At 43.9% G+C, this 24,927-nt stretch overlaps 1 protein-coding gene across 4 annotated transcripts in view; it reads right to left on the bottom strand.

Annotated features, from left to right (window-relative positions):
* LRP1B (LDL receptor related protein 1B) overlaps positions 1-24,927 on the bottom strand; it is a 1,445,580-nt gene that overhangs the window by 576,500 nt on the left and 844,153 nt on the right. For all 4 annotated transcript variants that reach the window (XM_083153866.1, XM_083153869.1, XM_083153867.1 and 1 more), the window contains exons 26-27: positions 23,262-23,426; positions 22,526-22,770 (exon numbers count right to left, since the gene is read on the bottom strand). In XM_083153866.1, the coding sequence (XP_083009992.1) occupies positions 22,526-22,770; positions 23,262-23,426 (410 nt within the window). The remainder of the gene's footprint in view (positions 1-22,525; positions 22,771-23,261; positions 23,427-24,927) is intronic.

The following is a 24,927-nucleotide window of genomic DNA, read 5'->3' as shown; positions in this document are numbered from 1 at the left end:
GTACCTGAATTCTTTGGGACTTTTTGGATGATGGCACCCCGGCAGATGTCGATACATTTGGAGAGTGCTATTCCCAATATATGGATACATATATATATATATATATATATATAGGGGGTAGAGGTGCGGCACTCACGGCTCTTGCAAAGATGCACGTAGACACCAATCTAGATCAACGTTTCAAAATGTATTATTTTGTCCTCAGGATATTATACAGTACACACACCAACCTTAATATAGAGGCATACCACGTGCAGATCAGGACGGAGAGGCCGGGACGCACACCCGCCCCCGTCCAGGTAACGGCTGACGTCATCACAGAAGGACACGTCAGTCGCTACAATCACCAAGGTGATATTTCCGAGTGCCGCACCATTGTCCCTCTATCTCCATTATTTGTGAGGGCACCGGAGCAAGTACCCAGCGTCATTGGGAGTGCCGGACCAGAAAAAAAAAAAAAATATATATATATATATATATATACCGGGTTGGTTACACGCCTGGTGTGGTCTGACTTTATTTGCGAGTGCCGCGCAGACCCCTCTCACCCTGCAGATAGACAGCCCAGCGCTGTCTGTGGATGGGCACCGCTTTATTCTCATCTCGGTGATTGACATTTATGCTTGAAGTGCCGCCACCCCCCCCCCGAACACTATATATATATATATATATATATATATATATATATATATATATATATATATATATATATAGACTAGGATGGTGGTTATGAGCAACCAGTGTCCTGCGGTCCTTCTTTGGCTGCCTTTTAATTATCACTTAAGGTCTCCCTCAGACCTTGAGCATAAGTAGAAGATGGGTTGGTGTGATATTATTACCAGGCGCCAGAGATTGAGTTAAAAACATGTACAAATTAATTTTGCAAATAACATGGTAAAAAATATATGTCTTCTAAAAAGATGGGATGAGTTCTTACTCCTAAGGGTATTTGGAGCCAGCAAGGGATGGTAAGTGGCAGGGATGCAGTCTGGAAGTGCACCCTGCAGTGGCCTCAAATACCTTAGCACTTAGCAGGTTCACCCCAATATAGTCCAATCAGTCACTCACCGACGCATTTCAAGCATCACATGCTCTTCTTCCACGGAAAGGTGCTAAGGTATAAACTCAATCTCTGGCGCCTGATAATATTATCACACCAACCCATCTTTATATATATAGGGCGTGCCAGAGGTCCAAACGCACCATTGCTGCTGATCCTCCAGCATCTATCATCCGACATCAGTGTGGGGACTGAACTTCCGTATCCAGCGGTGTCTGTTCTTGCGAGGTCCTATGTTCTTCCATGCTGTTTCCGATGTGATATCGATGTGCTGGCAAGCTGATTATTTTAAACTATGATGTATGTGAGCTTATATTTCGAGTAAATTTTTTACCTTTGATATACTCACTTGTGCGCTCTCTCCTTCTTTTTTGCATATATATATATATATATATATATATATATATATATATATATATATATATATATATATATATATATGCTATTATACCTCCCTTCTGCTGATTAAATTTGTTTGTGCGTTAAACCACAATACAATAGTATATACAGCAGTTCACACTTTCTTAAAGGTATTAAGGTGTGTATAACCACACCAGAGGTATATTATGCTAATATATCTTGAAAAAGTTGCCAGTCTGTGCGGCAACAAAACGCGTTGACGACTTCCGGCTGACGTCACTTCCGGACTCTCCGTTCACACCACACAAGGATCTATTCCCCCACTGCCTACCAGCGATTACATCTTGCCGTAAGTGCGCACCACTAGCTCACCGGCAAACATCACTGAGTGAACTCCATCAAGTGGCTCGCTCCGCAAATTGTAGCTGCACCCGCGGCATTTGCCGCCACAAGGGAGGTAACTCTCGGACCACCTATTTCACCTCCGGGGTCCCACATAACTGTATGCAGGATCTGCTCGATGGTGCTAACAGCAACACACAACCTCGCCGCTGTTTAAAGGGGACCCAGAAACTAGCTGCACTATCTCCCTCATATGTGCAGTGAGAGGGGACATTGTTGTACAACCATCTGGTGAGATAAATACTTTATTAACTATCTGCTTTCTTGGCTTATTAACCCATCTCCAACTGCTGTTCGAACTGTGCTTTGCATGTCAGTTTACATGCTAATACAGCAGGAGAATGACTGTGAGCTTTTAACCCTTCTAACCCCTTTAACCTAGCAAGAGAGAGACTCTGCATTTCTAACCTCTCTAATATTGGTGGCAAATACCTATTAGTACTATTAAGTGGGACTTATTTCCTTCTCACTGTAGCGATTATCCTGCTATTCAGTATCTTACATTAAGAAGTGACGTCTGTCCTTACTTTTTACTGTGTATATTATGTATGTTTTTTACTGATGTTCATTTATTTTGATTATATATAAAAATGTCAGTACTGTACTAGCACGGCACCCACAAAATTTGGTCGCACGACCTATAATCGCATCGCATGGCATACACCCGATGCACTGCGATGTGATTTAAAATTGTATAAGCCCCCTATACGATGTTTAATTGTATAAGCACCCTAATGGGGGCTTACAATGTTAAAATGCACCCCCACTCCACCCCCACTATGAACGTGAACCCGAAGCGTAGCGAGCCCGCGATGGGTGGCGGTACGCGTCCTTCGACCTTTTCATACCCCAACTATCCACGTCGGCGTGGAGTTGATTCTATATAGTGTGGCAAGCGCAGCGAGCCACTGAGTCCGAAGCGTGGCGAGCGTAGCGAGCCCCGAGAGGGGACGCGTATTACTTTATATGTATTCCGCGTCTGCTCGCCACGCTTCGGGCTCGGTGGCTCGCTGAGCTCGCCACACTATATAAAATCAACTCCATGCCGACGTGGATAGTGGGGGTATGAAAAGGTCATAGGACGCGTACTGGCACCCCTCGTGGGCTCGCTGCGCTCGTCACGCTTTGGGTTGCCGTTGATAGTGGGGGTGCCGTTGGGGGTGCTTTTAACATATTAAGCACCCAACACATTTAATTAACTTATAGGGGCCACTTTTAACATGGGAAACCAATTGGGGTGCTTATACAATTTTAAATCGCATACCATTGTATATGCGATAGAATGGCATACAATGCCATACAATGCGATGGTATACAATTTAAAATTGTATACCATCGCTTTGCATACCATCGCATGCCTTATGGTCTGCGATGCGATGGACGCCATGCTAGTACACAAGTACCAAAATGTGTATATGTTCATTGTGTCCGGTTTACTCATTTATGCACAACAGGCACCACCCGATTATTTAAATTTACTATAGCAGCGCAATGTATCACTGATATCTTTGTTCCCTAGCTTTTGTCTGTAACAAACCTAATACCTTTGACTGTCTGTAAATACCCAGTTTGCTGTATCACTGTCTCCTATTGTAAAGCGCACTTTATAAGAAACTGTTAATAAATAAATAATATAATAAACTTATGTTTATTAAGTTAGCTGTAAGGAGAAGCTGGTGTAAGGTAGATTAATGAAAGCAATCATAAGGTTACTATGGGGGTATAAATTGTGAAAGTGTGCATACATGTTCTCAGTGTTGAAAGAATTCATATGAAATAGTTTTAAAACAGAGTGTAGAAATTTGGATTGTTGAGCATAATAATTTAAAATGTGGAATATCGTGATATAATGACTTACAATGTTTGACTGGCAAAACTAGCCATTTATTTAATTGCTCTATTTGGTTACATGCTGGGAAGAAACACTCTAAACATTGCTTTTATATATTGCTAATTCATTTCTGCTGTTTAAAGACAAAGGGCCAGATGCACTAAGCTTCAAAAGTGATCAAATGGAGAGTGATAAACAACCAGCCAATCATCTCCTACCTGCCATGTCACAGACTGTGCTTGAAAAATGTCAGGTAGGAGCTGATTGGCTGGCTGATTATCACTCTCCATTTTATCACTTTTGAATCTTAGTGCATCTGACCCAAAGGGAGCAAAATAACAGTGGTGGTTTTACATTTACAGTAGCAACGTATACCCCTCCAGCTTTATTTAGCTAGTACATTCTAGAAAATCAAAGCTAAAAATTGATTGATCGATATGAGCAACATCTTTGGGGGCAGAGAAAGTACTAACTACTTGGGTCCAGGCCTGAAGGAGGGGCACAATGGGACCTCAGGTATGCTGCTTACCATCCACCCTCCCCCCTTGCCTGGCAGTGCCATATCTTCTGCCTTTCAGACCTGCACGTGTTGTGGTGGGTGCAAGGAGGCTGCTGCCAGGGCCGGCCTTAGGCATAGGCAAACTAGGCAATTGCCTAGGGCATTTGGAATGCCTAGGGGCATCAGCAGATTCTGCTGATTAAAATGATATGCAGCATGCCTATATTCTGTGTGTGAGCGAGGCTGTATCTGCATATGAAATAGTGTATTCATGGAAATCACTGTAACATAGCATTCCATATTCAGGTACAGCCACAGTCGCACACAGAATATAGGCATGCCACATATCATTTTAATCATCGGAAGCTCCTTGTGTGTGCTCGTCATAACAATGCAAAGAAGATGAATTTTCAGCAAAAAAAGGCCCCCAACGTTAGCAGAACTGGCCAGGAGCTGCATGGCCTATTGAGGCAAGATGTATGAGGAAACATCTGTATCCAAGCAGAGGCAGAGGTCACAGTGTTAGCGGCTCTGTGAGTGCTGTCTGCGGGTGGGTTGGTTGTGAAATAGTGTTCGGCATATGTGTAAGGGGCATTATGTGTGTCATGTATAAATGCATTAATAATGTGTGACATGTGTAACAGGCATTATGTGTGTCATGTGTACAAGGGCATTAATAATGTGCAACATATGTGTAATGGGCATTATGTGTGTCATGTGTATAAGGGCATTAATAATGTGCAACATATGTGTAAGGGGCATTATGTGTGTCATTATGTGTATGAAGGGCATTAATAAAGGTTGGCATAATGTGTAATGGGCATTATGGTTATAAGGACATTAATAATGTGTGTCATGTGTAAGGGGCATTACTGTGTGGTATTATCAGGGGTGCCGAGAGAAAGGGGTAGGGGGTACAAATTACCCAGGCCAAAGTCTGATGGGAGGGCCCAGTGGGGGCCCCGGGCCCCCTCCACTTAAGTGACAGCAGCAGCTGCAGCTCTTCTCCTCTGCCCAGCACACACTGCTTTGTGCTGGGTTGCAGTGTGGCCATGGAGGTGGTTAAAATACAATATTTTCTCAGGATTTTTTTCTAAGGGTATAATGTGAGGAGTAATGTATATAAGGTAAAGTGGTACTACAGTGTGGTGTAACGTGAATAAGGAACACCATCGCATGATATAATGTGAATAAAGTTGCCCTACTGTGTGGCAAAATTGTGTGGCCATGCCCCTTCCCTGTTTGGGCTGCGCACCAAATGTGTGCACTGTTTCTATTTAAAATATTGCGGTAGGAGCACCAAAATGATGACTGCTATGATGAGGGTTGATGGTGCTGGTAAAGGGGAGCAGGGTCAGAGGCGGAACTAGTGGCGGTGCTAGGGGGCACCAGCCAAAATTTTGCCTAAGGCATCATTTAGGCTAGGGCCTGCTCTGGCTGCTGCCACTGCGGCTGCCATCTGTGAATTTACTAGGAACTAGTGGCACAATTGACAGCATGAGGCACTATAAAAAACTCCATGCCTCATACTTCTGTGATGTCTAAGGTGTGATCTAAAAAAAAAAGAACAATGTATGTTTTTGACAAACCGATAAAATACAGGGTCTAACCAACTGCATTAAAGTCAAAGGTTCCCGATAAGATGAATTGTATGGGCACTGGTCCCCCTAAAAAGATGTCTGTCTCCTTAGAGTGAAGGGGAAGAGTCTATATAATGCTATACTTTTACACACAGGTATACCATGATATGGGGCTAATGAGTATATGAATGCATTTAAAGAAAATATCATAAAATCAAATATAAATGTTCTCTTTTGCTCAAGGTTGTATTTTAAAACTAAAAATAAGCATCTGTATCCAGCTTTTTATCCTTCTTCATCCACAACACTGAAAAACTCCGCACATAATAGTATTTCAATTCAGAAAAGATACTGATGCATTATGGAACATCAATTGCATCTGCAATTTAATGTAGTTTTATGTGTGTACAGTAGCTCTCCCAGGACAATGCAAACCAAAAGCCTAAGAATTGTAGTGTAATAATCTGTGCACTGGTCTGATTGCTCTATTTTCCTCTGTGCGACTATGAAATGACTTCATGTGAAAATGTAATTTATGCATTAGAAAATCAAGTTTAAAGCACCACCAGCACCTACATTGGTCACCATTTACATTGACAAGTCAAAAATCCTGTATAACTTTACTGGAAACCGAAGTTTACTTATCTGGCTCACAAGTAATGTAAATATAATATACTTCATGTTATGGCCAGGGACAATACAATACAAGAGGAAGCACAAAGGTACAGTATGTGTTATGAGCCTCCTGTGGTGGGTATGAGTAACTGCAGCCTGAATCCTGTGTTTGTGCAGTCTCACCTGTCCCATAAATAGGCCATTACTTTGTCTCTGGCTGTCCAGCTATAGTGAGTTTGTGTATCAGGAGGCTGGTCCACTCATGACTCTTCTGAATGTATATTGCTTCCTTTATTACCCAGCCTGCCCTAGACTCAATGCTAGTTATATCCTGACAAATCTTGATCTTGTCCATATTGATCATGCCAGTGTTATACTATATCCCAACTCAGTCCATGCCTGTATATCCTGATCTTGTTCCGCCTTATGTTCATCTACCTGGATCCCATTTACCAGAGTTTGCTTAACCCATCATATGCCTGTGCTGTGATTGGTCTTGTTTTTCCCTGCTGTTTGTATCCTGGGATTATACCTGTGTCCTGTCTGTAAAACAGAACTGCTACTCAGTCCAGTCCCTGTATCTCTTTTTCCCATCTGTGTCCCTATAGTGTCTATTCCGCTTTTGTGGATTATGTAGACAATGTTTGTCTGGCAGTGTGTTACTGATTTTAGCTGATGTTAAAGCTATTCCTGCAATCTGGCTCTGTATGTCTGTGTATTGCAATTAAGCAGCTCCACAGAACAGTACAGTTGCCAGTAACCAGTGTAGTTCCTCCATACTGCAGTTAGAGGATATCAGCGACCATTACACTATACCTCGGCCATTGTGGTCCACTACCCTGTACTTGCGCTAATATCTGCCATATAGTGACACTAGTTTATACCATACGCTACAGTGGTCTGGTGCCAGTTGCACACAGTAGTGTATTCTTGTTCCTTGTTTGTCTTGTCTGTCTGGCCTTCTTTTGTGTCCCAGCCAGACTCCAATTCCATACTTGCCTTGCTCAACCTCCTGTAACAGCCTTGTTCCTTAGACAGTACCCCAGTATCTGGTGAACCTAATCCAAAATGGCTATTAAAGGTGAAGTTTTAGACTGCTGGGCGAGATCAATAGCACCACCTAGTACCACCTGGTGACCATTATAAAATGTGTACAATTTAAAGTATTTTACTGACTGTTTCCTCTTGCAATCACTTGACGAAGAGGCCAATGACTGACAGTGGTATCATAGAGATGATACATTGGGAAAAGTTGTAGTATCCTTGTTCCATTTTAAATATTCGCAACTTCCACTTCCAGCACAAACTATCTGAGTTTCTCAGCATAAAATGTCCAATAAAAAAGCTAAAATGTCTGTTACTAAATTAATACATTAAGTATTAAAATGAACAATGGGATACCTTGTTGGCCCCCTCTTGACTAATCTAATTACTAAAAAATTATGATTTTAAAAGATCTTTTGTGTTATAAAAGATTAGAGTTGAGCACATTAGAATCCTAGAGATCCGAATGCCCCCGAACGCACCTGATTCGAGGCATTCTTGAGCCGTTCGCATCCATCCCGCTAATAATCCGAATTGAAAACGAGGTAAAAACACATCCAATGTCGGATTCTTGCGAGGTCGGAACTCTATATAAGTCACGGTTTACAGTTCCCCCTGGGGGCTGCGGGGGGGGGGGGGGGGGGGCAAAAACTAAAGGGGACAAACAAATGGGGGAACTAACGGGCTGCCTAACTTGAGGGCTGATGACAGGGACAACTATGACAGGGAAAACTAAAGGGTACATCCAGTAAGTGGGATCTACTGAGTGGGAAGCTATATTAAAGGCCAGGGTGCAACTACTTAGGGGGAACTACTGCGATGGAAACTACAAGGTATAGGGTACTATTACGGGGGCACTACTAAGGGGGGGGTGTAATATGGACTTCTGTGGGGGGACAACTAAGGGGCTCTCTGAAGAAAGAAAAAGTTTTTAATTTTTACTACAGGGCTGCTCGCTATCAGTGTAGCTGTGCTGCCCAGTGTCCCATATCACTCCAGCTGTGCTTTTTCAGTGTGCCATATCAGTCAAACTGTGCTGCCCAGTGTGTCACATCAGTCCAGCTGTGCTGCCCAGTGTGTCACATCAGTCCAGTTGTGCTGTCCAGTGCGCCATATCAGTCCAGCTGTGCCACCAAGTGTGCCATGTTTATCCAGCTGTGCCAACTAGTGTCCTGTATCAGACCAGCTGTGCTGCCCTGTTTGCCGTATCAGTCCACTTGTGCTGCTCAGTGTCCCATATCAGTCCAGCTGTGCTGTCCAGTGTCCCATATCAGTCCAGCTGTGCTGCCCAGTGTTCTATATCAGTCCAGGGGAGCTGACGCCCCTATTTTTATTCAAATTAAATGTGCCATATCAGTCCTGGGGTGCAGTATCATTCCAGGGGTGAGCCAAGTGTACCGTATAATTCATGGGGTGCTGCTAAGTCTGTCGTATCAATCCAGGGGTGCTGCCGTTAAGTCCAGTGGTGTAGCAGACATCCATATAAGTCCAGTGACAGTCCAGTGCTACTGCTGTTAAGTTCAGTGTTACTGCCTTTAAGTCCTATACTGCCATTAAGTGCAGGGGGACAGACGTATAAGTCCAGTGTTACTGCCGTTAAGACCAGTACTGCCATTAAGTCCAGTGGGACAGCCGTATAAGTCCAGTGTTACTGCTGTTAACTCCAGTGGCACTGACGTTAAAGTCTATTGGTACTGCTGCATAACTCCAGTAATACTGCCGTTAAAGTCCAGTGATAATGCCACATAAGTCCAGTCCAGTGATACTGCTGCATATGTCCAGTCCAGTGGCACTGACATTAGAGTCCATTGGTACTGCTGCATAAGTCCTGTAATACTGCCGTTAATTGATTGATCTTGGGCCTCTTTTTTTGGGCATTAGGGTCTAGTTTTTCTAACTGCCATCCTGTCTGCAATTGCAGTGCCATTCCTAGATGGGCCACGTCTTTGTGCCGCCCACTTGTGTCACTTAGCATAGTCATTCAGCTACCTTGGTGCAACCTATTGACCTAACAACACATTGTGGAGTCTGAGGTATTCAGGATAGACTGAAAATGAAAAAAAAAAATACAGATCCAAAACACGAAACACAACAAAACACGATACTCTGAAGGGTGGTGTTTTGGAACAAATACGGATCCAAAACAATGCTGAAGATACAGATCTAAAACACATTTCATCGTGCCAGTGCACATCCCTATAAAAGATGTGTGCACATCCCTATAAAAGATGTGTTTAGATTAGATATTTGCATATGCAGTTTACTTATACTGAAGTCTAGATTGTTGGTATGCCATCCTATTGTGTGATGTACAAATATACTTATTTACTGAGCTTTCACGTTTTTAGTATCACATCTTAATTGAATTGTCACAGACGGGATTGTGGTGTCAAGTGATGAGCAGGAGGAAGCTGCAAACGAAGTGGATCCTTATTTGGATCTCTTATACTGTATATGATATTATCTCTGCTTCACTGAAAATTGGATCATATTATATGGAGATTTATTTCTAAGTTGCATAGGCACCATATCACTATTGGGGAGTTATATATATAATTCCCCAATAGTGGTATGGTAGTGGTAGACAAACTTATTCATGATTGATGTTTCCAATATATTGATAAAGGGCCATGTGCCAGGTATGTGGGCTTTCTATAAAGGACCGTTGTTAGATAGCCCCAATGATCTGCAGAAGGTGGGTTTTGGTAGGGGGCTGCTGATTAGCTGTGGAAGAGGAGAGCCTTTGGTGTCCAGGCCACAGCCAGTGAGAGCTGAGAGGCCCCAACTCTCTGCTGTACAGCTGTAGACACTTAACTTGTTCATCTAATTAATGTCAGTTTAATTTCATTACAAATGATGTACCGCTGTTTTCTATGTCTATGCATTATATAGCCATTAGTTTTGTCTTCTTTTACAAGTTACATTGTAGTTTTAGATTTAAATAAACTTAATCTCATCAAATACCCCATATTGAGAAGTGTCAAACTCCTGCAGAAGCAACTCACAAATTGCAACGCTTGTTAAGGCTGAAAGCAGACACTGGTTTATGCTGTTAGTTTGGATGGAAGTACAAATGATCTGGATGAAGGAGTCAGTGTATGGAAAATTAAATGCGAATAGTCAACCTCAAAGTGTGAATATAATAATGTGTATATACATACAATATATATACAGTTATCCACTAGATCTGCACTATCCCTTCTAAACAGTAAGTTCTGGTGCCTTCTGGATGTGTGTAATATCTCCCATATCAAATCAAGCAGTGACACTGGTAGACTTAATACATCTCAAATGTATCAGATTCAGGGTATGTCACCTTGTATCTAACACATTTGAAATGTATTACTGTAAGTCTGCAATTTGAATTAGGAAATATATATATTATCCACAATCCCATGACTTGCATGATTCTCCCTCTTTCCACCCATTCTTCCCACAACATTGCTGGACATTCTGTTTGTGCCTCAGTACAACACTTATTACTAGCACCTCAGCTCCAGATCCCTCTGATACAGTTAAGGGGTTATTCAGGTTGGATCGCTACCCTGCGCATTCACATGGGAAAGCGATGTTTAGAACATGCGTATGTACATTTATGCGCATGTACAGACCTCTCTCATTGCATGAAATGTAATTTTCCTTGCATGAATACATAGTATTTATTTTTTATTGTGACACATTTGCCTTGTGCTTGTAGCTTAATGTATATACATGCAATTTTGTACTAGCTATTCCCCTCTACTTATTCTGTTACTCATTATCATTGTCGATTTAATACTGGAATCTTTCACTAGATCCTATAATAATTACCCGTCTCCGCTGAGTTAGATACTTTGGTATTCCTGCCACTGTGTACATGCTTTTCGTCTTTCGTAACATTTTGTAATTATGTTTGGTTTGCTCACTTTATTTACTGTTAATTGGTTGCTTAGCAACGCGAGTGTCAGCTGTCAGCATTATGCGCCTCAGCGTCACCCCCACCACGCGGTGAGAACAATTAGTTCTTGGGAACTTGTATAATGGTATGTCACTCCATTCACTTGTCTTCACAAACTTTTGATAAATAAAACTGGAACGTTGACCTGCATAAGGTGCTAGTAGCCTCTACTTTATTTAATGCATAAGAAGTCCATGTGAGTGCTGTTACCACCACATCACATTCTCTCCGTCTCTTTATCTCTCTCTCTATCTCTCTCTCTACTTACTTTCCAACATTCAGGTAATAAAAATAGGCAGAGTGGCAGTGTAAGTCACCAACACTTTGAAATCCATTTATTTTGTCATCGGGGTAACCTAATGCATGTGACATCAGCCACCCGCCCCCATAGCTGTGGGAATGCCCAGTGTTTTCATGGTGAAACCCATAAAACACTGGGCGATCCCTGTCCCTGCCGCCGTCCACCCCGACCTACCACATTGTTTGCAAATGGCTCAGGGACTATGCTGGAAGCCAAAAGCCCAGAAGGCACAGAAGAGGGAATGCCCAAGCCCAGACTGGCCCACGCTTAACAGCACATGGCCTTGATGCTACCAGTGAAGATCATCCACTGAACCCGGATGGGGGGTGCCTTTAAATTGGCTGCAAAGAGATCTCAATAGCAGAATTCTGAGAATTCTGTAGTTGGACAGTCTCCTGTCAACCTGCAAACAATTCTCAGCAAGAACATCTTAGTTTAAAACATTTCCTTAGTGCTGATTATGAGCTGTAGGGAATTATGTCATTATACTACAGTTACTCAATGTAAACACTGTTTTTTAAATCTCTAATTTTATTACAGCTTTGTTAAATCGACACAGTCAAGTATTCCTTGAGATAAGCTATTAAGTGTGGCCATCTTTTGCAATGTAATTATATGATTTAAGATGAAGACAATTTACATAAATAATTTAGAACTGAACCCTATCAAATACAAATATAAAATTCAGATGTGGTTCTTCGACTTATGTAAAATGCTATTAGGTTTAACAGCTGGTAGCGTGGGCCTCTAATGAATTTCTCATAAAGATAACAACATCTTAGTGCCATGAAAAATAAACGCTGTTGATGTTTGACTTGATGTATGCAAATATACAGCACCACCGTAATAATCAGGGAACAAATTGTCTGTGAGATACACTGTATGTTCCAGATTACTGCCGGCAATGCTGCTATGTATTTTATCCCTAATTATAAACCCTTTAAAAGTGCAATTTTACATCCATTAGGGAATAACAGACAAAAATCATGAAAGAAATACCATTTGTCAAGAAAAGGGGTGGTTTGAGCTGTGTACGGTTCTGCATTTACTTCCATGGATGCATAGCTAACACATTCAATTTAATTTGGAAAATACTTCCATTTAGTATTGGTGATTGAAATTGGAAACTAACTACGAAAATCAAAATATAAGTATTGACTATGATGGCAGATAGTAGTGTGAATGAAATAAGAATGGGTTTTGTCCTCCCTCCCCCCCACCCCTGCCCCCCACAATGACTTGCCTTGGGGAATTAATAGCATAAAGACAGATCACTATAGATCAATAAGTAGTACGCACACTTAAATAAGGCTTGGTAAAAGTTATAGAACGTTATCAACATACTTTATATTCAGGTAAATATTATAGCATTTCATCTTATGGAACAGACAAGTGAGGCTGGAAGGGTTAATACAGCCACATTTTAGGCTTCCATTGCACCCGTGTTTCATTTCATGTTACATGTTTGACACTAAAATATAAGTATAGGTGAATTAATGGCAGGTACACAAAATACGTATAATATGTATAATCCAAACTGTCTGCCTTAATAGCACTAAATCTTCGCCTTCACAAAGTGTCAGCTTAAAAACGTATAATTACCAGAATATAAATACACAGGCTTATGTTTGAGAAGATTATTTTAGAATGTGAGGGGGAAAGAAATTAAATAGAGGAAAGAGCATCACTACCAAATGTAATAAAATTCAGTTTATTTGTGTCAAAGCCTTTTCTATGCTCTTTTGAATATATATATATATATATATATATATATATATATATATATATGTACCTGTGGTCCGGCACTCCCTGTGATGCTGTGGTGCCTTCTCATGGGTATGATAGAACCAATATACAGAATCGGAGCAAGTGGCACTCCAACAGGCTTATTGAAATACTTTAAAAATCCTTTTTTGCCGACGTTTCACTGTTATATCCCCCATAGTCAGGGACAGAATAATAAAGCCAACACACATTATCAAACATATATATCCCCAAATCCTGCCCCAGACCACTTAATTAAAATGCCAATTTCCATTACCTGTTAGAAGCCAGACACTCTCAAGCCACCTCTAGCATCCTCTGCATAATCTAAATGGGCGATGTTGCATTTTCACATACGGCCGCACAGCGGCATGACATCTTCCCAGCCAAAACCAGCAATCCAATCACCGGGTGTGCCGTGATGTGTGCTGAGCAATCGCGCTTTAACCCGTCGCTCAGCACAGGCTCACCCGTTGCCCCATGGGTACGGAGATTTACCCACCCCCAGTACCTAAACCTAACAAAAAGCCATGCTACCCCAAGGGGTTTCTGGAGCTGGCAGCTCCAGCAAAGTTGGGATTCCAGTGCCGGCCTTCTGAATGTGAGCCATGATTTTGTTATCAGTATTTTGATTGCCGCCATCACATGGCTGCTCTAGTTAATCAACAATCCCATTTCAAAGTTTTACAAATGAGAACAAATGGCAATACAACCATTATTGGCTATCAACAGACAACAAAGGTATAATGAAGTGCCACATATTACATATTGGTTCAAACAGAATGCAAGGATACAAAGTTCTTGTCAGGCTATATGATATACAGTCACACAGCAATTATGGTCTGGGGGTCAGAAGATTGTGTTAGTATAAAAGGGGACCAATGTTGGTGTTGACTAAACCTGTAGTGAAATAATCAGGTAGAATAGATAGGTTAAGCTGGCTCAATAATTTTAAAAGCCTGCCTTAAGAGGTGATTTTCAGGGAGAGCTTGAATGATTAAAGCAGGCATTACCAACCTGGGACATTATGCACAGTAACCAGTAAAGTAACTAGGCTGTGGCAGCTTGGGGGAGCCAGCACCGACAGGGTCTACAAGGTGCTGGGTGAAATGAAAAGAGTCCAAGCTGCTGCTGCAGCAAGGAGCAGCAGGTAGGCAGTGTGCATCATGCTATCATGTGCATCATGCTATTTCAAATGCGGTCATGGCTCGTGAGCTCAATCATAGTTCGCGGCCCAGCAGCTGCTCTGATTGGCTGCCGGGACGTAAGCTCTGGTTGGCTAAGGAATCGGCACCGCATTTGAAATAGTGTCTGTCACAAACTTGGGGTGCACTACCACTCGGGGATTGGCTAGACCTGACACAGGGGCGCGGAGTCTAACCGTGCCGGGGGTTTTCTGCCAGTGACCCCTCCAAGCGGGATATGGGCTTCTGCGGCACCCGACACGTCGGTCGCGGCCCCCTGCTCAGGTTCCCCGTATGAGTGGTGGTAGCTTGTGGAATATGGAGCGTGGTCGTCAAGCCGGATCAGTAACAGGTGAGCAGATACGGTACCAAGGAATGCAGCACACAGGGAGCAGGCAGGAGAATGGTAACAGAACTAGCCAAGGTCATACACTGGATGTCACGGATGTAGTACACAAGGAGCAGGCAGGAGAATAGTAACAGAACTAGCCAAGGTCATACACTGGATGTCACGGATGTAGTACACAAGGAGCAGGCAGGAGAATAGTCAGGAGAATAGCCGGAATCATACACTGGTAAACACTGGGTATGGTACACGAGGATCAGGCAGGAGAATGGTCAGGAACAAGCCGAGGTCAGATGCAATAATCAGAAGTCTGGAATAGTACAAGGCACTGGAACGCTGGAGCTGGTGTGAACCTATACTCTGGCAGCTTCTGTCTCCCAGAGGCTGCCCTTTATAGGAAGCACAGGGAACCCACAGATGAACTAATCAATGGGCTGAGCATGCTCAGTTTACACTGAACTCTCCTGCAGGAGAGTTACCCAGGTGTAACTAATTAGCTGAGCTCAGATCTCACAGCACAGTTCAACTATACAGAGCTGTCAGCAGCAAGGACTCCTCCAGGTGCTGTAATTAGCAAGCTCAGGCCACACAGACTTTCCTTGCAGCATGGAGCAGGCTGAACAGACAGGAGAAGCCACAAACCAGGTAAGAAACAATACAATAACTGAATGTTGTGACATTACCCTCCCCTCTAGGGGTGGGCTCCGAACACCCCACATGGATACTTTCAAGGTCGCCTGTGGTGCTTCTTCTTTTTCTTAGAAGAACACTTAGATCCCTTCAAGGCTGGTGACGCCTCTGGCTCTTCAAAGTGGGCTCTGGCCAACACTAGACCACCCAAAAAAGGAGCAGCATCGTGTTCAGAATCATAATCTGAGTTGGAGTCTAGTTCTGGGGTGCAAATCAAAGATTTTTTAGCGGATGATTCTTTGAGACCATGAAGTGCTAAAGAGCCGACACGGATGCCCCTAACTATTGAGTTCTTCGATTCAGATTTTGGGAAAAAAATTTTTGCAGAAGCTCTAGTACTCTCGGTATGCCGTCTAGATGACCCATGGTTTTGAAGAGGCATAGGCAGACTTTTAGCCAGGGAGGATGAAGGAGTCTTAGATTCAAATTTCTCGATCACAGCCCTGGAGAATGATATCAGATCTTGCAGTCGAGGATCATTGGCTTCAACAAGTGGATTGACCCATTTTAGTGCTTCTCCCCGGAAGGATAAGATCATAAATCTTACAATATTTGCCATATTGACACTGGAAGATGGATCATGATTCATGGCATCTAAGTAGTGATCCGCTAAAGCCTGGTAATGGGCAAGGTTCCCATCAAAACAAATATCTTCAGAAGACTCTTCAGCTGGCTTTTGTGTACTAGCCAACCCTGGTGGGACCTTAGACACAATGGACGTCTCTTGAACTTGAGGCACTGCTGAAGCCTTATGGATGTCCAGTACAGTAGGCATCGGTACTCTAGAAATTTTTTCTTGGCTGACATGTTTAGGCCCAGGGGTCATGGAAGCAGACCTGGAGACCGCAGAGGTAATGGAGACAGGCCCGGAGGCAACGGATGCACACCTGGAGACCATGGAGGCAATGGAGACAGGCCCGGAGGCCACGGAGGAAGGCCCGGAGGACAAGGAAGCGGACCCGGAGACCACGGAGGTAGGCCCGGAGGCTGTGGAGACTGGCCCGGAGGCTGTGGAGACTGGCCCGGAGGCTGTGGAGACTGGCCCGGAGGCCCCGAAAACAGGCCTGGAGGCCATGGAAGTGGACCTGGAGACCACAGAGGCGGGCCCGGAGGCCACGGGGACTGGCCCGGAGGCCACAGAGACTGGCCCGGAGGCCACGACACACAAGTCCTCATGCCCGGAGGCAAGGGCAGATGGGTCCTCATGCCCGGAGGCAAGGGCAGATGGGTCCTCATGCCCGGAGGCAAGGGCAGATGGATCTCCACCAGGAGTGACAGACCTGGAACCCCCACCTGGGGTGACGGACTCGGAACCCCCACCTGGGGTGACGGACTCGGAACCCCCTTCTGGGGCGATTGACTCGGAACCCCCTTCTGGGGCGATTGACTCGGAACCCCCTTCTGGGGCGATTGACTCGGAACCCCCTTCTGGGGCGATTGACTCGGAACCCCCTTCTGGGGCGATTGACTCGGAACCCCCTTCTGGGGCGATTGACTCGGAACCCCCACCTGGGGCAATTGACTCGGAACCCCCACCTGGGGCGATTGACTCGGAACCCCCTTCTGGGGCGATTGACTCGGAACCCCCACCTGGGGCGATTGACTCGGAACCCCCACCTGGGGCGATTGACTTGGAACCCCCACCTGGGGTGACGGAAGCCCCTTCTTGAGGCTTCTTGAAGTGCTCAGTGGCCCAACCTGGGAAGCCACACTCAGAGACCCTTCCTGGGGTGTGGCTACCAGAGGATCCTTTTGGGGTGCGACTCTCGGAGATTCCTCTTGGGGTAGTGTACTCAGAGGCCCTTTTTGGGGTACCACTTTCAGAGACCCCTCTTGGGGTGCAGTGCTCGGGAAACCCTCCTGGGGCGCAATGCTCAGAGACCCTGTTTGGGGTGTGGTACTCTGAGACCCTGCTTGGAGTCTGACAGTCTGAGACCCCTCCTGGTGCACGACACTCTGAACCCCGTTCTGCGGCTTGAGAATTTGAGAACCCTCTTGGGAAATTACCCTCCGAGACCCCTTCTGAGGAAAAAGACTCTGTACCCCTTCTTGGGGCTCGCCATTCTGAGACCCCTCTCGGAACTCGACACTGTGAGAGTCCACTTGGGGTGAAACACTTTGATGCCCCTCTTCGGGCAAGACACTAGGAAGCCCCTCCTTGGGCAGGACACTAGGAAGCTCCTCCTGGAGCACAATACTCGGAAGCCCCTCCTTGGGCTGGACTAACAGAACCCCCTTCTGGGGCTGGCTGGACAGAACCCCATCTTTGGGTTTGATACTCGGACTCCCCTCTCGGAACTTGACACTCGGGTTCGCTTCTTGCGGCTTGACCGAAAATGTACTGCTTTTAGGTAAAAAGATTTTAGTTCTTGGACCCCAGTGATAGCCTTGAAACTCTTCCTGAGCGGGCACAGAAGCAACAACCTTATTCCTGGCCTCTCGGAGGGAGCAATCCCCAATCAAATGGTCCTGGTCTCCACAATAAAAACATAAATTTAAGGACCTGCGTCGCTGGCGTTCCTCACCTGACAACTGGGGACGAGGCCGACTCACGTACTTGTCCTTTAAGGGCACAGATGTATTTGCCAATGGGGTACCCGGAGTGGAATCTGAGGGTCTTGCAGGCACCAAGCCCACAGTAGACTCGCCGAGCAGTTTGGTGACAAGGGTGAGGACGTTAGACAGCAGCTCCTGTAACTGCTGTATTAGCAGGCGAGGCACCCTAATGAACTCCGGATCAGAAATCACTGGTGTTGGAGAGGGTGGAGCGAGGTCCAATTGCTGCTGCAGAGTTTGCAAGCTTTGCATAATCAGAGCTTGGTATTGTCCTTGCTTGTCAACCCGGACCAGCAGGTGTTCCAGGAGTTCTTTATGAGACATGCCACTAACAGCATCCATATTCCAGTTGGGCCAGAGTATTCTGTCACAAACTTGGGGTGCACTACCACTCGGGGATTGGCTAGACCTGACACAGGGGCGCGGACTCTAACCATGCCGGGGGTTTTCTGCCAGTGACCCCTCCAAGCGGGATATGGGCTTCTGCGGCACCCGACACGTCGGTCGCGGCCCCCTGCTCAGGTTCCCCGTATGAGTGGTGGTAGCTTGTGGAATATGGAGCGTGGTCGTCAAGCCGGATCAGTAACAGGTGAGCAGATACGGTACCAAGGAATGCAGCACACAGGGAGCAGGCAGGAGAATGGTAACAGAACTAGCCAAGGTCATACACTGGATGTCACGGATGTAGTACACAATGAGCAGGCAGGAGAATAGTAACAGAACTAGCCAAGGTCATACACTGGATGTCACGGATGTAGTACACAAGGAGCAGGCAGGAGAATAGTCAGGAGAATAGCCGGAATCATACACTGGTAAACACTGGGTACGGTACACGAGGATCAGGCAGGAGAATGGTCAGGAACAAGCCGAGGTCAGATGCAATAATCAGAAGTCTGGAATAGTACAAGGCACTGGAACGCTGGAGCTGGTGTGAACCTATACTCTGGCAGCTTCTGTCTCCCAGAGGCTGCCCTTTATAGGAAGCACAGGGAACCCACAGGTGAACTAATCAATGGGCTGAGCATGCTCAGTTTACACTGAACTCTCCTGCAGGAGAGTTACCCAGGTGTAACTAATTAGCTGAGCTCAGATCTCACAGCACAGTTCAACTATACAGAGCTGTCAGCAGCAAGGACTCCTCCAGGTGCTGTAATTAGCAAGCTCAGGCCACACAGACTTTCCTTGCAGCATGGAGCAGGCTGAACAGACAGGAGAAGCCACAAACCAGGTAAGAAACAATACAATAACTGAATGTTGTGACAGTGTCTCATCTCCAGTGCATCTCCATCTTCTCCAGGCTCCCCCGTCTAGTGCCCCGCCCCCTGTGACACTGACCGACTGATCCGGACTCCGGTGGGCAGCTGTGCCGCTGTCTGCTGCGTGATTAGTACTGTAGCAGCGACGCCAGCAAGCCCAGCATGATGTGTGGGCTCAGGCTGTGTGGTCACGGTGGGACATGTGTTTGAGGCGAAGGCACTGTTGTCAGCTTTAAATACTTTCCCCCATGGACCTCCAGCCTGCCCCACAATAATGGTGTATATAGACACTCCCACACATATATCTATCTATCTATCTATCTATCTATCTATCTATCTATGTAATCTTCCCTATTGCAATAGGGAAGGCGCCACAAGCTTTTTTGGGGGGCAGGGAGGAGCAAAATTTATAGTTACGCCACTAACAGTAACAGTCTAAGTTTTAGTGATATCCAGGCTTGAACACAGGTGATTTCAGTAGCACCTCTGTTACAGGTGGAGCGTCCCTCAGCCAGCACTGGGCCTCGCCAGAATGCCCCTGCTGGAGATCGCATGTCTGAGAGGTGCTCCATCTGACTGGGACGCATGAGCATCTCACATGCACGCGCATCCCAGTTTTTAGGTGGTGGGGGATGGGAACCCTGCCCGTCTCTGCTTCAGGGAGATGGGCAGGGTTAGGGGGTTCAGGGAGGTGGTGGGGACCAGCGGACAGCTACGGGGAGGTGGCGGGGACCGTTGGTGATCTCATTAGGAAGGGGATGAGCGAGCATCTCGTGAGTGTACATCCCCTTCCAGCGGCTGGGGGGGGGGCTACTGGTTGGTGATCCGACCACAGATAGTATAATGGTTAGCATAACTGCCTCACAGCACTGAGGTCATGGGTTCAATTCCCACCATGGACCTAAATGTGTTGAGTTTGTATATTCTCCCCATGCATGCATGGGTTTCCTCCAGGTACTCTGGTTTCCTCACTCAATTAAAAAATATACTGGTAATTTTCTCATAATAAAATGAAATATAGAATGTCTGTGTGTACATGTACTTGTGGTAGGGAATATAGATTGTACGCTACACTGGGGCAGAGACAGATTTGAATGTTCAACTATTCTCTGTTATGTGCATGCGGACTATGTGTGCGCTATATAAATAACTGGTAATAAATCACTAAACCACTAACTGTTAGTGTGCCTTGGGGACCAAGGTTGGAAATGCCTGGACTAGCAGAAACATTCCTATACAAGGGAGGATGTAGCATGGAAAATGTACTGGCACCGAATGTGGGGAAAAGGCGAAGAGAGACAGTATAAATCATATGCAGAGTACACGAGGCAGGTTAAGAGATGTGTATATTTTTTGCAGTTTTGTTTATTGCCTATTACAGGCATGTCCAAACTATGACCCTCCAGCTGTTGTGAAACTGCAAGTCCCATCATGCCTTGCCACAGTTTTGCTATTAGGGAATGCTAAAACTATGGCAAGGCATGCTGGGATTTGTAGTTTCCCAACAGCTGGAGGGCCACAGTCTGGACATGGCTGGCCTAGTATGTTGATGCAATATGTTAGATTCAATTCAGTATAATACAGGCAACCAATGTAAGGAATTACAGAATCTCCACTCTGTGAGTCCTTACATTGGTTGCTATAGTTAAGATAAGATAAGGTACTTATGTAATATCTGGGCTCCCGTTTTTCTTATGAGACCGCGTCCCCTCGCGGGGCTCGCTGCGCTTGCCACGCTTCGGGCACGGTGGCTCGCTGCGCTCGCCACACTATATAAAATCAACTCCATGCGTAGTTGGATAGTAGGGCTATGAAAAAATGGGGTGCATTTAACATGGGAGCCCAGATAATACATAAGTACCTAAGATAATATTTTATTGTCATTGTAAAACAACAGAAAAATTGTAAAACAACGAAATTATAAGTTGCTGAAGAAAATAGCCTAGCTTCTGCATTTAACATTATTTCGAAGATGATAATCTTGTTAGAGGAAGACCAGTAAGAATTGAATTGCAGTAGTAAATGCAGAAGTTTGTATGTGCATTCTTGGAGATGTTTTCCAAATGTACATTTGGGGCTATTATAAAGCTTTTCGGGATAATAGACTCAACTTACTCCACTCCCAACTCCACATTGCCACCAATGCCCACTTTCCAGCCCCTCACTTGGAAGTGTGGAGGTGGCGTCTTAGAAGTTCCACTTGCATTAAGTACAACAAAGATGTTTTCCTCATAGACATCCTTCATTTTATAATAGGCAGACTCCGTGTTACCCTACCCCTCTCCCCTAGATCCTGGCTACGTGTACATTATGCAATAGGACTAACATGTGTGAAGTTGGAATGTTCTGCATCAGTAATCCCAGGCAGTTAGGGAGGGATAGAGATATTGTTGTGTTGTCAACAGATTAATGAATGATGTCAGATACATAGGTTCTGTTGGCTGGTTGGAAGATATACACTTAAAGAACGAAGAAGTACCTGAAAATACCTTTAATTTTGTTATTAAAAAGACTACAAGTTTAAGATAAAATACTTTGTCTTCCTGTTGTACTCTCTTAAGACATTAAATCTAACATTAATGAGAAAAATGGAATATGAATGAAATGTTTTGATTACACCATTGAACATGAGGCAAGGCACAAACTAATTTTCATTCATAGATGCAGAAAGGGAGTCTGTTATGTGCATTATAAATTAACATCTAAATGTGTCTCTCATGGCAACATCAAACTACCAGTATACTGGATATACTGTATTTAATTTAATTAAGTATTTATCTGGTGTTAATACGTAGTAAACATAAATATCTTTTCTGGATATTTATTTTGTGTTACTGTTTAGCTTAATCATTGGATCAATCATTGGATTTAAAGTAAAGGAAATCCAGCTGAATCTGTCACCTCAATCTCATTTACATACATTGCCAATGGCAAAATGAATAATCAGAAATAAATTTAAACACTTATCAAATATAAGTCCATCAATATTAATTCAAAACAATATTATATTTAAGTTCACCTGCACACTTAATGCCAAATTACTCACAACTGGTATACTGTAAATAACAAACAAATGCCATATACAATATTGTAGACTTGCCTTGTGGTTGACGACTTGGATGATAAATTTGTATATCAAATGGTTGTGCGCTTGTCTTTTGTATAACACTGACATTGTGACCAGTCCATTTGTTGGCTTTAGATAAGGTATTTGTTCTCCAATCTGTCCAGTAAACGTCACTGCCATATAGCGAAACAGCGAAAGGATGAGACAGGTATTCATGGCCCCTTATAATTTCTTTCATGGAAGTTCCATCATACAGGGCTGAATAGATTGCATCAGACCTACAGATACACAAATAAACAAAATATTTAATTTGTCTCTTAATATCCTACATCCTATTTTTTTACATAGAAACAACTCATTATCTACCAGGAAATTGTCTAAGGGAAAACTAAATCTGCTTGATGCAATGAGATGGTTTCAGAGAAAAATGGAGTGAGCAACAAGAAAATTGTGGTCATGCATGTACCGCAGAGACACTTCATATATAGGCCTCCGTATGCATTGCAGATGGAAGTTATCGCCAGTAGTTACTAATAATGTCTATTGCTTGTTAAATAAGGGGAATACAGATCTCATATAAACATAAGCTCTTTTGGCGGATCTACAGCCTCTCAGTCACAAGTTTTATGTGATAACAGAAACATATAAAAGCCACCTAACCAACATAAAGGAAAATAAATATAAGTGATAGGGTGATACTGATAGATTTACTGCAAAACCACATTTTCATTTAAACCAAGTATACTGATATATCTGAAAGGAAAGCAACCTGGCATCTGTCCAAACAATTCTTCTTTCAAAATGATCTACGGTAAGTCCATTGGGCCAAGCCCCGCTCTCCATATCTTTGTAGATGATCTTTCTCCCTGCTCCACTCATAGATGCTGACTCAATACGTGGAAAGGTGGCATCCCAGTCTGTCCAAAAAAGAATCCTAGAGCCACAAGAAATCAACATGCTGTTACAAAATGTTAAATATATATTGGAAAGCAAGATATTTGTATAAGTACATTGTATTATTCCTTTTACCAAAAACAGATAACGTACAACTTAACGAATATGTACAGTATATACTGTATAAGGGGTAAAAAGCACAAAGTTGCCCTGCAATAAAAAACCTTACAATTTATGATACTGTATGTAGATACACCTAACACAAGAGTTAGTGAAGAAAATGGGCTAAGCAATATGTATCATTTACTCTTCAACAGTGCTGTCATCCCTCCTCTGGAGCCACCACTGCTAATCACACATTTAACAAATATGTTAGCAGTCTGGGGGTATTCAATTTAGTATTCCGACTGTCAAAACACTCAGAATCCCTGGCCGTTTTCATCCGATTTGACAGTAAATCGACAATCGGAATTCAATGCATTGAATAGGGGAGTGCCACTATTTCAACCGGTGGAAATAGCAGGACAGATTGAATAACCCCTCTTTATTAGAGAAAATAGTTATTTTTACTTTATACATTCACTGCTTGTGACAGCTCTCGTTGTCTTTTTTGTAATAAACTGTAAATATTATATATATATATATATATATAATACATTGCGATTACTATTTATATATATATATATAAATATATCCAAACAGATAAAGAGCGCACTCACCAGACTTGGGATAAAACTTCAAACTTTTATTGATCCATTTAAAATATCCAAAGCAAAGTCGACGTTTCGGGTCACCGCATGACCCTTTTTCAAGACTGCATAAGCCTGGATCCCTGAGGCAGTATGACAAACACTGATCCCCCTACCAGCTAATATCCCATGACTCTCCACCTCCATAATCACAACTAGCCAATCGTTACTCAAAAGCAATAAACATTCACCTGTATGAGTTTACAATCAGGTGTCCACGCAAATTACCTGCTGGCTCACTGCAGCATGCGTTTCAAATATGCGGAAGTAGCTGTATATTCTACCTTCCGGTAACATCAGTGGAGCGCATCACGCTATCTGCGCGTGCGTTTCAATATTGTAATTAGCCACAGCAGAAAGGAACGTATCAGGAAGTACTCGGACATGCGCACTACAGCCTGCCTGCTTGTGTATCACACAGCGCTAGGCAACGGCTGTCCCGCTAGTCCTCATTGGCGCTAGTGAGATCACGTGGGCGCCATCCTGATCAAGTGCTATTGGTCAATCAGCGCTAATAGGAGTTAGATACAAAGAATGTTATAGCGCTTCATTTTAAACATATCTGGGTCTTTTTCTGTCATTTTAAATAGGTTTCATGTAGGCTACACAATATATTATTCAATGCTAGGCATCTATAACTTATGGCTAGATGGTATGCTAAATCCTCACGGGGCACAGACTGGTCTGAGGATCAGTGTCATCACAGCTTTTGCCACATCATACATTTATAATAAAAAATAGAAATAGAAACAAAATTAAAAAGGAGAGGCAGAGTCCAACCGATCACCGGCC

Source organism: Crinia signifera, chromosome 7, assembly GCF_055691185.1.
Source record: "Crinia signifera chromosome 7, ASM5569118v1, whole genome shotgun sequence".
Lineage (NCBI taxonomy): Eukaryota > Metazoa > Chordata > Amphibia > Anura > Myobatrachidae > Crinia > Crinia signifera.
The sequence above is the reverse complement of the archived record's forward strand: the minus strand, read 5'-3'. Positions and strand labels throughout refer to the sequence as shown.